The sequence below is a fragment of the Balaenoptera ricei genome, chromosome 1 (genome assembly GCF_028023285.1).
Source record: "Balaenoptera ricei isolate mBalRic1 chromosome 1, mBalRic1.hap2, whole genome shotgun sequence".
Classification (NCBI taxonomy): domain Eukaryota; kingdom Metazoa; phylum Chordata; class Mammalia; order Artiodactyla; family Balaenopteridae; genus Balaenoptera; species Balaenoptera ricei.
Window position 1 is genome coordinate 12,530,928 of NC_082639.1, and position 14,976 is coordinate 12,545,903.

At 41.6% G+C, this 14,976-nt stretch overlaps 1 protein-coding gene across 2 annotated transcripts in view; it reads right to left on the minus strand.

The window, feature by feature from the left end:
- FBXO42 (F-box protein 42) overlaps positions 1 to 14,976 on the minus strand; it is a 100,823-nt gene that overhangs the window by 30,912 nt on the left and 54,935 nt on the right. For both annotated transcript variants that reach the window (XM_059914486.1, XM_059914494.1), the window contains 2 exons: positions 12,031 to 12,297; positions 8,467 to 8,583 (listed from right to left, as the gene is read on the minus strand). In XM_059914486.1, coding sequence (XP_059770469.1) covers positions 8,467 to 8,583; positions 12,031 to 12,297 — 384 coding nt within the window. The remainder of the gene's footprint in view (positions 1 to 8,466; positions 8,584 to 12,030; positions 12,298 to 14,976) is intronic.

Genomic DNA, 14,976 nt, shown 5'->3' on the forward strand with positions numbered 1-14,976 from the left:
ATAATAAAAGCAATGTGTTCAGTCACTTACACCCAGTAATCTCAGCCAGTGGAAGGAGTAAATCCAAAACATCTGGGACTTCCCTGGGGGCACAGTGGTTAAGAATCCGCCTGCCAATGCAGGGGACACGGGTTTGATCCCTGGTCCAGGAAGTTCCCACATGCGGCGGAGCAACTAAGCCCGTGCGCCACAACTACTGAGCCTGCGTTCTAGAGCCCCTGAGCCACAACTACTTAAATCGCGCGCCTAGAGCCCGTGCTCTGCAACAAGAGAAGCCACCGCCACCGTAATGAGAAGCCTGCACACCGCAATGAAGAGTAGTCACTGCTCGCCGCCACTAGAGAAAGCCGGCGCACAGCAACGAAGACCCAAAGCAGCCAAAAATAAATAAATAAATAAAGTTTATTTAAAAAAAAAAAAAAAATCTGACCTCTGACGCTGTGCAATAACGGAGCTACAGACTTTTCAAATTAACAAAGAAATTAAAGAAACTAGAGATGTGAAGAAATGAAATACCATTTAATCATCAACAGGCTCACATCTGCAAAATACTTAATTACTCCCAGAACTCAAACATGTTACAATGGTATATGAAGGTTTAAATGATCTTACACTTTCCACTGACTTTCTTCCTTTTTTTTTTTTTTTTTGGCTGTGCCCTGAGGCTTGCGGGATCTTAGTTCCCTGACCAGGGATCAAACCTGGGCCCCCGCAGTGAAAGCACCAAGTCCTCACCACTGGACTGCCAGGTAATTCCCCCATCCCCCTTTTTTTTCCTACTGACTTTCTTTGCCTTTGAAAATAACTTCTAATCCATATCTAAATCAGTTTTTTAATTAACATCCCAATAAGAAAGTCTATTAAGAAGTAAAATCCTGGGAATTCCCTGGCAGTCCAGTGGTTAGGACTCTGTGCTTTCACTGCCATGGCCCAAGTTCAATCACGCAAGCAGCGTGGCCCAAAGGAAAAAGAAGAAGAAAAAAAAAGAAGTAAAACCCTATGTAAGTCCACTGCTCATGTTTCAGGTTTGTTGAGAATTGCAAATAACAAAGGATCAAGTTAGATGACATTAAACAAACAAAAAGGATAATTACTGAAGCCACACTTTAATCTCCACTAAAGGAGGTGAGCTTCAGGAATCTTGGTCTTCTCATACATACCTTTTTGAACTAGCTACTCCCAACAAACTGGGGCAATTTTGAATTGAACTGACTGGTGCCTGGCATAAAAGAACATTCTCTTCCACCTGATAATCCATAACCCCAGAACAGAAATTAGCAATGTCCGCTGGCTTCTGAAACCTTAACTGATGTTCATTATAACAATGTTTAATAAGACAAATCCATGATTTCATAACTAAAAGAGTCAGTAGCTCATTTATGTCCCACTATTCCTCAAAGATCAACTCTTGGCAGCTGCTTCCTTCGTGTAGCAAAAAAGCACAGCGCCTTTATTTTTCAAAGAGGTAGCAAACATTCTTCTTCTCTATTTGGACTGAAAACCTAGCCAGCAGCTGGGCCCCATGAGGTCCTTACCACGTGTATTTTAATCCTATACTAAAATAAGGCAATTGGCATTTTCCTGCTTCTCTTTGAGCAAACAAAGGTTTCTGGAAGAGGAAGGTACAGCCCAAACCCTATGCAAAGCTAATGGGACTGAAACGACAAGTTTCACACACTGTAGTTTCAATATCCAGCAGTCATTATCAACAAAGCTTGGAGAGGAAGGGAGTCAATTTAGGCAGCTATGTTTAGAACTCAGATATAATGGGAATGAGAAACAGCCATCAATAATACACTCAAATATTTCAAGCATCCTACTGAACTCTGTTTGCCTATTTTTATTTAAGATGCGTACATGTTGGTCTGGGTGGGGGTTGGGGACCCAAGTTCAATAAGCCTTTCAGAAAAAATTAAGAATTTAAGCAAATACCACTGCTCAAGTAAATACTTCCTTTTACCAAAGTTCTCCACCCAAACAGAACATTCTCCTTTCAGAACATCTAGACCACTGGAATGTGCTATACAAGCTACCTTTCGTAGTACGGTATGACTACTCTGCTAAGAAATAACATTGAGAATGTGATTATTCCAACTGCTAGATCTCTTCAAGCTTTCTGAAATGTGCTTGACTGCTCCACGAACAACTATTGCAAGTCACATACCTCAAGTTAAAATCTAATAATCCCGGGCTTCCCTGGTGGCGCAGTGGTTGAGAATCTGCCTGCCAATGCAGGGGACACGGGTTCGAGCCCTGGTCTGGGAAGATCCCACATGCCACGGAGCAACTAGGCCCGTGAGCCACAACTACTGAGCTTGCGCGTCTGGAGCCTGTGCTCCGCAACAAGAGAGGCCGTGACAGTGAGAGGCCCGCACACCACGATGAAGAGTGGCCCCCGCTCGCTGCAACTAGAGAAAGCCCTCGCACAGAAACGAAGACCCAACACAGCCACAAATAAAATAAATTAAAAAAAAAAAAAATCTAATAATCCCTACTCGAAGACAAGTCAAATATGGACAATTACACCCACAACAAGCAAAGAGTTCCTCAGTGTTCTGAATATTTTCCTACTATATTACAATCCTCTGAAGTTCAAGGTCTTCCAGTTGTTTCATATTTTCCATGGTGCCTGGTAGTCACTAGGTTAATGTTCACTGAACTCTAATTTTTGCACTTTCAGAGGTTAAATTCTCTTGTTCCCTCACTTGTCTCCAGGGAAAGGTCCTGAGGCATTTATCCCATGCTTAGAGACTATGCTGTCATGTGTCTCACATCTACAAGCCAGGACATACTTGATAAGGCCTGTAATTACGTAACTATGGAATAAGAAAGGTTGGTTATCCAGTCTGGGCCTGCTGGCTATTGCAGGAGCAAGATTAGCAAGTGTATGGAATGACCTGACCATATTTGGAGCCTAAACACTAAAAGGTTTTTCAAAACATAATGCTGGGGATTCAACAGACCCCTATGTCGATCTGAAAGGGACATTCTACCTTAACCAAGGATTGCATGATTGGCCATGCACACACTCATCAAATAACCAGGAGAACTGGCTTCATTTTACTTTCCCTGCATTTTTTTGTCCCAGACTTTTACATAAGAAAGAAGCTCTATCGCTCGTATCTTTGTTACACAATTCCACAGAATAGATGTCAACTATGAACCTGGTGTTGTGAAAGGTGCACAGATGTCTAAGACATGGAGCCTGGCTGTCCTCAAGTAGACAGCAATCTTGTGGAGGAGACATCATCATCGTCCGATAATTTTGCAGGTTAAAATGTATTTTTACAAGTGTTTCCTCAATTAAATTTCCTAGCAACTCTGTGGCATAAAGAGAATTTATCATACGCATTTTACAGATGAGGAAATTGTGGATTAGAGGAGCCAAGGAATTTGCTTCCCTAGTCTAATGTTCTTCCTTTGCATGCAGCCTCTCTTACACAGATAATTATGGTAAAAGACAGATGGTAATAAACATTAAGAAGAAGGTATGAAGAGTGTATTAAAGGAGTATAAGCAGAAAAAGAGAAGAGCTTAATCTCCATGGTGGGGAATTTGAGAGTAGTGTGAAAGAAGGTGGCTTTTGGCTTTGTCTACAAGATGGGTTTTAGAGGTCAGGACATTTTCAATCAATTAACATGGGGCGAACAAGTCTAGGGGCGAAAGAGGAATGGGAGGGGAACGGAAAATGAAATCAGGGCATCCAAGCAAAGCCATGAGGTAGGGAAGTTTAAGACAAACAAGGAATCTCGTGTGGGTAGAGCCTGGCTGTGTAAGGATGCAGCAGTGAGTCAGGCTGAAAAGGTAGGCTTGGTGAATGCCAGGTGGGGTGGAAACTTCTACATGCGGTGCAAAAAGGCTCAGGCTTTTTGGCAGAGGAGTGACAAGGCTGGTTTTATGGTACAGATTTGCAGTGTTTCCCGACAGGAGCTCCTGTCATTTTGAGAAAGTCAATTCTTTGCGTGCAGGATCATCCCATTCACCGCACATTTAGCAACCCAAGTAGGTCCTTGCCTACTAACTGCTTGTAGTACTTTCCAGTCAAGACAATAAACAATGGCCTTACACATTTCCAGATGCCCTAAGAGGTGGCACTGTCCCCAGTTTTGGAGATGGCTGCAAAGTGTCTAGACCAGGTTCAGATGAAGACAGACGAAAAGCAAGAAGATCGTTTAGAAAAGACTTAGGGGGACTTCCCTGGTGGTCCAGTGGTTAAAACTCCACGCTTCCACTGCAGGGGGCGCGGGTTCGATCCCTGGTTGGGGAACTAAGATCCCGCATGCCACGGCCAAAAAAAGAAAGAAAGAAAGAAAGAAAGAAAAGATTTAGAAAAAAAAAAAAAAAAGATTTAGGGAAGATGGAATGATTAAGTCATAAGTGTGAGTAATGGTGGGGGTGGTAAAAGGAAAGATATGAGAGAGATTGCAGAGATAGAACAGAAACAACAAGATTTGACTTTTGTTGTTGAGGGAGGGAGAAGAATTGAGGATTAATCCAAGATTTCAAGCTTGTATAATTGAGAGAATGATAATGCCATTAACTAAATTAGAGAGAGGAGAAAATTGGGAGGAAACTACTGAATTCTACTTTTGGCTCACTAAATATGAAACATCTATGAATCTGTGGCAGTATGAGCAAAGAACTGGAAATGTGGATCTCAAGCTCAACATGAGTTAGGCACACGGAATAAAACAGAGCTAAAGGGAGAAATATAGAGATGGAAGTTGAAGGAGCTAAGGAAAAAAATTAAAGGAATGCCTTGTTTTCAACCTATTTTGAAAACTGCCCATTCCCTGTAATAATCCTCTTCAGTTTGCCAGTTAGATAGCATGTAGAGACTGATGGAAGAAAACAATAAAGAGACAGACCGAAAGAGACAACGAAAGACAGTGAGACACCTTTTCTTGGACATCAAGTAAGGAAATGAAAATACCAAGTAAGGAAATGAAAATAAATTTTAAGCAAAAACAAGTATCAAAACCCACCAATCTCTGAGCTTCTGAGAGCTTACTCATAGTACTATTCCTTTCTATTTCCCCTTCAAAAAACTGCCTCTATTTTGTGGTAATACTCTTTTTCGAAAGCTAGTTAACTGAAAAATATTTTTTTCCCTCTCATCAGAAAGCCACACTGTTTCTATGATAATTATTCACCCCTATTTCCTATTCTAGTTTCAATTTTACCCTGATTCATTTGATTTCCCTCACTTAGGGTTCTAAAACTACTTGTTTCCAAACACCATCCTAAAAAAAGTCCTGTCTTTAGAAATCTCCTCTTTGCTTCTCATTCCAATCATCTGTAGGTAACTGAAGTTACGCCTCCCTCAACAATAAATACTGGATCTAATATGGATTCTCCTGTAATTTCATTAAATGTTCTCAGCAAGGACTCATGTATAGTTTATTGCAGTGAAGATCAAAGTGTGGTCTGTGGACTCCTGAAAACATTTGAGACTCTTTCAAAACTACTTTTATAATAATAATAATGAGTACTAGTAGTAGTAGTAGTTGTAGAAGTAGTAATTTATTGTTTTTTTCACTGTGTCGACATGTGCACTAACGGTGCCAAAGCAATGCTGGGGAAAACTGCTGCAGCCTGTGTATGACTCAAGGTAAGGGAACTCAACTACTCTAGTGACCACTGTGTTCTTCACTACCACACACTCACAGATTAAAACAAATGAAGCCAGTTCTGACTTCACAGATCCCCCAAAGAGTCTCATAGATGCCTTCCTCCCCCAAAGTCCAGGAATCACACTTTGAGATCTACTGCTCCAGGGGATTTACAACAGCACAAAAATAGCTCCCTGAGAGAACTGAAATCACAGCAACTAGTTTGACCCATTCCTTTGATCTATTTAGATCCAATTCAAAGACAATGATGAGTTATTATTTACTGAACTCTCCTCTGGATATGAGAGTACAGCATATGGTCTGGGGTAGTCAACCACCAAGAGGCCTCGAAGGATCCTCACTTCCTGGTGTTACACCCTTGGTCAATCCCTGTGTGACTTATAGGATAGAACAGAAAAGATGGTATTCACTTCAGCGATTTAGGCTGTAAAAGATACCTTGGCTGCTGTCTTAGTGTCTGTCTCTGTTTCTCTCTCAGATCACTCATTTTGTGGGAAGTCACCTGGCAAGTTGTGAACAGCTCTATGGAGAGGTCCATGTAGTAAGGAACTGAGTCTCCTATCAACAGTTACTGAGTGAGCTTGGAAGCAGATTCACCAGGCCCCAGTCAGGCCCTCAGGTGACTGTAGCCCCAGCTGACAGATTGACGACAACCTCATGAGAGACCCTGAGCCACAACCTCCCAGCTAAGCCACTCCCAAATTCTTGACCCTCAGGAACACTGTGAGATAATAAATGTTATTTTAAGCTGCTAAGTCTGCAGGTAATTTTTACACAACGTGGATAACCAATAACTCTCTTTCCCCTCAAGAGTTCAAAATATGGCTTAAAAAAAAAAAAAAAAGACACAAACATACAAGTTAACAATGAAAGACAATGTGAGTTAAGTGCCAAATTAGTATTCCAGACATAAGCTCAGAACAGGAAAAATTTTTCTGTGGGCTAGAGAGTTGAGAAAAGGTTTCCCAAAGGAGCTAGAACTTCAACAGTTTTCAAGGAAAAGCAGGCTTCAGCTAAGTGGATGGGAATACTCTAGAGAGGAAGAATCAAGTACAGCAAAGTGACAACTTGAAAGAGGAGAGCTCTTGGGAAGAGTTGGGAGATGAAGTGGTAATTTAGAAATAAGCCAACTTAAAGAGGGTTTTAAATATAAGACTAAGTTTTTATCTTGTAGGCACTGGATAGACACTGAAGGTTTCTTTTTTTCTTTTTTTTAAATTAATTTATTTTTAGCTGCGTTGGGTCTTCGTTGCTGCGCGCAGCCTTTCTCTAGTTGCGGTGAGCGGGGGCTACTCTTCGTTACAGTGCGCGGGCTTCTCACTGCAGTGGCTCCTCCTGTTGCGGAGCATGGGCTGTGGGCATGTGGGCTTCAGTAGCTGTGGCACACGGGCTGAGCAGCTGTGGCTCGCAGGCTCTACAGCACAGGCTCAGTATCTGTGGCGCACAGGCTTAGTTGCTCCACGGCATGTGGGATCTTCCCGGACCAGGGATCAAACCTGTGTTCCCTGCATTGGCAGGCGATTCTTAACCACTGCGCCACCAGGGAAGTCCTGAAGGTTTCTGAATACAGAAGTAATATAACTAAAGCAGCGATTCTGAGAACTTTCTAAGCGGCTTCCCTCTCCTCTCAATGAACTTTCTTTATGTAAAACCATTAATAAATACAGCTTTTGTGGCCTAAGATAGATCACATCTCAGTCTCACTTTGATGGAGGGATATAAATCACTAATAGAATAAAATGGTATCGGGAATTCCCTGGCGGCCCTGTGGTTAGGACTCGGTGCTCTCACTGCCAGGGCCTGGGTTGAACCCCTGGTTGGGGAGCTAAGATCCTGCAAGGCGTGGGGTGCAGCCGAAAAAAAAAAAAAAAAACAAAAAGAATAAAATGGCACCTACAAAAATCAATTAAAATGGAGAGTTAATTCTAGAAAAAGTCGGGGTTTCCCTGGTGGCACAGTGGTTAAGAATCCGCCTGCCAATGCTGGGGACATGGGTTCAAGCCCTGGTCCAGAAGATCCCACATGCCGCGGAGCAACTAAGCCCGTGCACCACAACTAGTGAGCCTGCACTCTAGAGCCCTCGAGCCACAACTACTGAGCCGACGTGCCACAACTACTGAAGCCTCTGTGCCTAGAGCCCGTGCTCCGCAACAAGAGAAGCCCATGCACCACAACGAAGAGTAGCCCCCGCTCACCACAACTAGAGAAAGCCTGCACACAGCAACGAAGACCCAACGCAGCCAAAAATAAATAAATAAAATAAATTTATTTTTTTTAAAAATCCTAAAAAAAAAAAAATTCTAGAAGTCAAAAACTCTAAATTGTCTATTTGCCAAAACATTTTATTTATAATTTTACTACTTAAATTTGTATTTTATAATCAATATCCTTCATGTTCAAAATTTTTGTGTGACCCTAGTCAAATTCAGTGTTTGCTGAACATACACTATGTTAAGATAAAGAGTTATTGCAAAAATTAGTGCTAAGCTCTGGCTATTCCCTAAGCAGGATCCCAGAAAAACCCTCATGTATGCCTTTCCTTTGTTTTCCTCTTACATGATGTCAAATGTTTAAAAACCTAAGCATAACACCTTGACCTCTTTGGAGTAGAGATACTACAAAAATCCAATGAAAAAGCAGAATATAAAATTGTATCACAGTGCCTACAATATATTTGGCTCATGCTCTTCCCTAAGTCTGATTGTAAAATTAATATAAACTCTTATTTAACATTTTCTTCATTAAAAAGTCAGACAAAATACAAGCCTCCAAAGTAGCTTTTGGAAACACGACCACAGGCAGGATGGGATCTGCTTTCACAGTAAATACTTACTGTGTGAGAACCGCTGAGTGATTGGGGTTCCAGGATAAGGGTAAGTCCGACTCTCCCACTGAATGTTTCCTTCCTGGACAGCCTTTATGAAACCATGATAACACTGGTGGGCTACACCTAAAGACAAAAATAACAAATGCTTCAGCCTGGACTCTTCACTTGTAAATCAAATTATTAAAACTGCATCTATTAATTGTCTTATCACTTTTATGAGACATACGTTTCTTTGAGGAACTCCAAATTTCTTTGGTTTTTTCATTCAAAGACAGAAAACAATCAGAATTTCAAAACTGGAAGAGCTAATCCTTTCATTTTACCAAGGTTAAGTGACTCCCTCAAGGTTACAAAATCAGCTCACACTTAAAATCTGCTCCCCTTTACATCATATCATGAGGCAACACATCAAAATAATTGGTGCTATTTACTCCAAAGCAAAGGGGCTGGGAGATAATTTAGTTTTGTGAGAAAAAGTGTGGTGAAACATCCTCCGGAATATAACAGCTGTTCAGTAAATATCTATGGTTAGACCATGGCAACCAAGTATTCTCCATCTTAAACAAGGAGTAATAATTAGCTGACAGTGGATTATGAAATGATGAATTTATAACTATGGAAAGCTGTTTTTAAAAAAAAAAAAAATCAGAGTTTTTACTATAATGCTGGATACATGTCATTATATATATGTCCAAACTCACAGAATGTACACCCTACGTAAACTACAGACTTTGGGTGACAATGATGTATCAATGTATGATCGTCAATTGTAAGAAATGTACCCCTCTGGTGAGGGATGTTGAAAGTAGGGGAGGCTGTGCATGTCTGGGGGCAGGGGTATACGGGAAATCTACGAACCTGCTCAATTTTGCTGTGAACTTAAAACCACTCTAAAAAAGTAAAGTCTATTTTTTAAAAAAGTGAGAGCTTTATACTTCTGGAACAATCTGCTTTCCCAACACATGAAATTACTTTCTTATTTCACAGAGAAATATTTTGAATGAGGAGTACAACCAATTATATATATATATATATATATATAATTTTTAAAATAAATTTATTTATTTATTTTTGGCTGTGTTAGGTCTTCATTGTTGCGTGCCGGCTTTCTCTAGTTGCGGTGAGCGGGGGCTACTCTTTGTTGCGGTGCAAGGGCTTCTCATTGTGGTGGCTTCTCTTGTTGCGGAGCACGGGCTCTAGGCGTGTGGGCTTCAGTAGTTGTGGTACGTGGGCTCAGTAGTTGGGGCTCGCGGGCTCTAGAGCGCAGGCTCAGTAGTTGTGGTGCACGGACTTAGTTGCTCCGCGCCATGTGGGATCTTCCTGGACCAGGGCTCGAACCCGTGTCCCCTGCATTGGCAGGCGGATTCTTAACCACTGCACCACCAGGGAAGCCCCAATTATTTGTTTTGAAAGACTGTATCATTCTTGAATTTATGCCACCTTAGTGGATCCTTAAGCAGGATCACAGAACATGTTTTCTAATGATGATCATTATCCCTTGGTTGAACTCACAGTTAAGAAATGGAATATTAAAAAGACATGGCCATTTTTTCGTTCTGAAGAACCTGGGGTCAGGAGAAGAATAAAGACGCATATGTAGAGAATGGACTTGAGGACATGGGGAATGGGAAGGGTAAGCTGGGACGAAGTGAGAGAGTGGCATGGACATATATACCCTACCAAATGTAAAATAGCTAGCTAGTGGGAAGCAGCCGCATAGCACAGGGAGATCAGCTCAGTGCTTTGTGACCACCTAGAGGGGTGGGATAGGGAGGGTGGGAGGGAGACACATGAAAAATACATACATGTATGGGGATACATGTATACGTAGAGCCGATTCACTTTCTTATAAAGCAGAAACTAACACACCATTGTAAAGCAATTATACCCCAATAAAGATGTTTAAAAAAAGAAAAAAAAAAGACATGCCCATTTTTTTTTCTTTTTATTTATTTATTTATTTATTTATTTATTTATTTATATTTATTTTTGACTGTGTTGGGTCTTCATTTCTGTGCGAGGGCTTTCTCCAGTTGTGGCGAGCGGGGGCCACTCTTCATCGCGGTGCGCGGGCCTCTCACCGTCGCGGCCTCTCTTGTTGCGGAGCACAGGCTCCAGACGCGCAGGCTCAGTAGTTGTGGTTCACGGGCTTAGTCGCTCCACGGCATGTGGGATCTTCCCAGACCAGGGCTCGAACCCGTGTCCCCTGCATTAGCAGGCAGATTCTCAACCACTGCGCCACCAGGGAAGCCCCGACATGCCCATTTTTAATGTGTGACCATCCTGCCAACTACGCACTGGTGAAGTAATGCAGATTTGCAGATGTTGACATGAGGTAAGGCAGTAATGAATAAACGACAGATACATAATGATTGAGGGGAAAAAAAAGCTGTCTTGGCAGTGACTTCCCCCAGAAGATCTAAGACTGCAAGTACTAGGTTAAGGTTCTTCTCTCTTAAAGGAAGATCAAAATGGTAAGAATGCCAAATAAAACCTAAGAATAAATTCATATATTTGATTAGATCACCACCCCTCGTCTGTGATCCTCCACCTCTATTTTAGAGGTGAAACCATCTATTTCCACAGTGTAGGGAGCCAATCTCTCCTGAAGAGTCCATTAACTACAAACAGAAGCAGGCTGTGCATACCAGTATTACCAGTTGTGAGCAGATGAGCACAGGGCCCAGCAAGCAGTTTCAACATAGCTGGTCCTTATTAGCCTTCTAGGTTGGACTTCGGACAAATGACAGGGACCCTAATCCTCAGAGAATCACTCTGATTTGAGGAAAAGATTTTAAGACTGATTCTGATCTAAAAGTTTTTCTCTCTCGTATCTCTGGCTGCCTTGTTCCCAACAGGAAAGAAAAAATTGATACGACCCTTGCTTTGATCAAAGATTATTCAACTGGCTCGGTCATCTTCATTCAAAAAATGGGCCCTTTCCACCTAAAATGGAATGAAACCAAATAACTGCTATTAATTAAAACTACAGTACAACTAGTAACCTCAACATTTAGCCAAAGTTGAAATCTTGATTAGAAAATGGAGGGGGGAAAAAAAGGAGAAACTCATGTAAAAAGTAAAAGACATACATAGGGCCTGTGCTGTTTAGAGATAAAATCAAGCAGTAAATGCTTTCATAATCCCACATCTGCCACAATTAGCTACTTTAAGCTATTCATAGTTCGCTATGAGGATTGTAAAGCAGTTATAATAGTCCTGACAATGGTAAGAGTTATATGAAGGTTAGCTATTACTGTCAATCCATATCCATCCCTACTCTACCTATTCAAGAACCATACAACTTACCAGATCAACTCCAAGAATATGCAGAAAAAGAACCCTCATTTTAAAACTGGAAATTGGATTAAATACTATGGTATTCAAGCTGTTCATAAAATTAGGTAGGATAAAGAGAAAAGAAAAATGTACAGTGCTAATCATCTAACACTAAATTTTAGAACCACAATAAATTTAAGGAAGAAAAGAGAAAATGAAATTGGGAGGTAAAAATAAATCATTCAAACAAATTTTAAATAAATAAATAAAACTTTCCACTTTCCACAGTACCTTTAATAAGTCGGTACCACTGTTTGCAGACAAGGGCTGCAGTTTTGTGTTCTTGGTATGGTGAAAGAAAGGACAGGATATACTCCAAAACCTCTTCTGGCAGCTCAGACATGGACCTATTATGTCTAGTCTCCTCAACCTCCAATACTGGGTGGGGCTCCTCATCTTGCTCCATTGTCCCTTCCAGCACAGCTTCTTCTTGGTCCACAGCCATGAAACTATCATCTTCACTGTCCGAGGAGCTGGCCATGACATTCCACTTGACAGCTACAGCGGGAAAGAAACAAACATCAGTACACACTGTCTGAAGTTCTGAAATAACTCAGGCAAGGCATCCAAGCTGTTCATGATTTCTTTTAGATGCTCAGTCTGAAATCTGTCCTTTAGCACTTTCCCACACCAGTGAGCCACCTTAATTTATCAAGTACAGCTCAAATACCAAGGCCATCCCAAATATCTAATAAATCCCTAAAGGCTTCTGATGGTATTTTTTCTCTCCACTGAAAACCAGAGTGACAGCCGAGTTCTGGTATAACCATAAAACCAAAAAACTTGTTCTCAACAACTCCTCTAACTCAAGGATCTGATTGGCAGACACCAAAGGGAACAGTAACTAGCTTCCCTTGGCCAGTAATATGCTTCAAGACCTCACATTTAGAAGAAAAAACTAACTGTGGGTCCTAAAAGAACATTCTGAGGATATTGGAATAAGAAATGACAGGTTTTTTTAGCTTTTATACAAGGTAATTCACTTAAGAGGATAATAAATATTTCAATAACAGGCTTAACTAGCTATAATACCAAACACAAGGCAATATTTATACTAGAAAACATCATAACAGATCCAAGGAGTGAAAAACTGGAAATAATACAAATGCACACCACCAAAAGAACAGGTAGATTGTGGTACATTCACACAACAGAATACTATACAGCAAGGAACCACAGATACACACATGGATAAATCTCTTAAACATAATACTGAGCAAAGAAGACAAAATAGTACATACTACATGACCATGCTTATATCAAGTTCAAAACTAAGCAAAATTAATTTATGTTGTTGCAAGTGAGGATAGTGGTTACCAAAGGTAATGACTGGGAGGCTCCTGGGGTAGTGGTAAAGCTTCCTCATTGGGTGATGGTTACACAGATGTGTTCAGTTTGTGAAAAATTCACCCAGGTGAACACTCAATGCACTTCTCTAAAGTTTACCAAAATAAGCCACCATAGGGCTTCCCTGGTGGCGTAGTGGTTGAGAATCTGCCTACCAATGCGGGGGACGCAGGTTCGGGCCCTGGTCTGGGAGGATCCCACATGCTGCGAAGTAGCTGGGCCCGTGAGCCACAGCTACTGAGCCTGCGCGTCTGGAGTCCGTGCTCCGCAACAAGAGAGGACGCAACAGTGAGAGGCCCGCGCACCGCGATGAGGAGTGGCCCCTGCTCGCCAAAACTGGAGAAAACCCTCGCACAGAAACGAAGACCCAACACAGCCAAAAATAATAAATAAATAAATTAAAAAAAAAAAAGCCACCATTAACAGTTACCTCTAGTGGAGGTTAATTAATTTTTAAAAAAATATTATGGGTATTTTTAAATGTCTTTGTGCTACCTGTATTCCTTGAATTTTCTAGGAAGAGCACAAGTTAAAACACACACAGAGGGACTTCCCTGGTGGCGCAGTGGTTAAGAATCCGCCTGCCAATGCAGGGGACATGGGTTCGAGCCCTGGTCTGGGAAGATCCCACATGCCGCGGAGCAACTAAGACCGTGCACCACAGCTACTGAGCCTGCGCTCTAGAGCCCGTGAGCCACAACTACTGAGTCCGCGCCTAGAGCCCATGCTCTGCAACAAGAGAAGCCACCACAATGAGAAGCCCACGCACCACAACGAAGAGTAGCCCCTGCTCACTGCAACTAGAGAAAGCCGCACGCAGCAACAAAGACCCAGCACAGCCAAAAATAAATAAATTTAAAATAAATTAAAAATAAATAAATAAAACATACACAGAGGCAGGCAATTCATTTATACTGCACCACTGATGTTTCATGCAAAGCCTGAGGTAAAAACAGTAAAATGAAGGAAATAGGGTGATTTATGTAAGAAGTGTGTCACAGGTTAGATTCTAGAGGAAGCAGATGCTAAAAGAAAATTAGGAACGAAAAAGGTTTAATGGGGAGAACTCTTATGAGAAGAAAAGAATAGGATTTAGCAGGAGGAGCCATCAGACCATGAGGTAGATCTGACAAAGTCTGTACAACAGAGAGCTCGGGAGCAAGGACGGCCAGGTAGAGGACTCCAGTGTTGGGCAAGGTGAGGCTCTTAGATCACTGCTCTGCTCACCACCACTGCCTGCCCTGAGAAGAGCATGATCTTGTTTCCAACGCTGTGGCAGACCCTGAAAGGACTAACAGCTTTCTTTTGCTACACTCCTTACAAACGGGCAGCAAGTCATTTCTTGAAGGGGCATCTGAGTTCATTTTATAATTTTTTAATACATCTATTCCCTTGACCATACACACCTACCCTGACTATTCACTACGCCATCCACCTTACAAATTTCCAGCATTCCCTCCAGCACTAACGAGAAGGATAATAAATAACAGGAAGAGAAGAGTGACCCTGAAATATACTTTGGGGCCTTGAGAAAGATCTGAAATGTTCCAAAAGGTGAGGGGGGTGGTGGTGCGAGGAGAGCAAAGAAACCTCCAACCTCATCTCTACCACTCCTGTAATTCACATACTAATTATGTACAACATCTTAAAAACTGGAAGAATGATCACATTAAGAAAAACATGAGTCAAAACTCATGAAATTGCTCCCAACATAATTCATCTACAAAATTAGCTCATGATACTGCAATGTGTCCTAGCAAAGTGGCTGCTAGAATCTTGATGATGATGAACTGGTGCCTAATTAGAAGTAGGGGAGGGACGTCCCTGGTG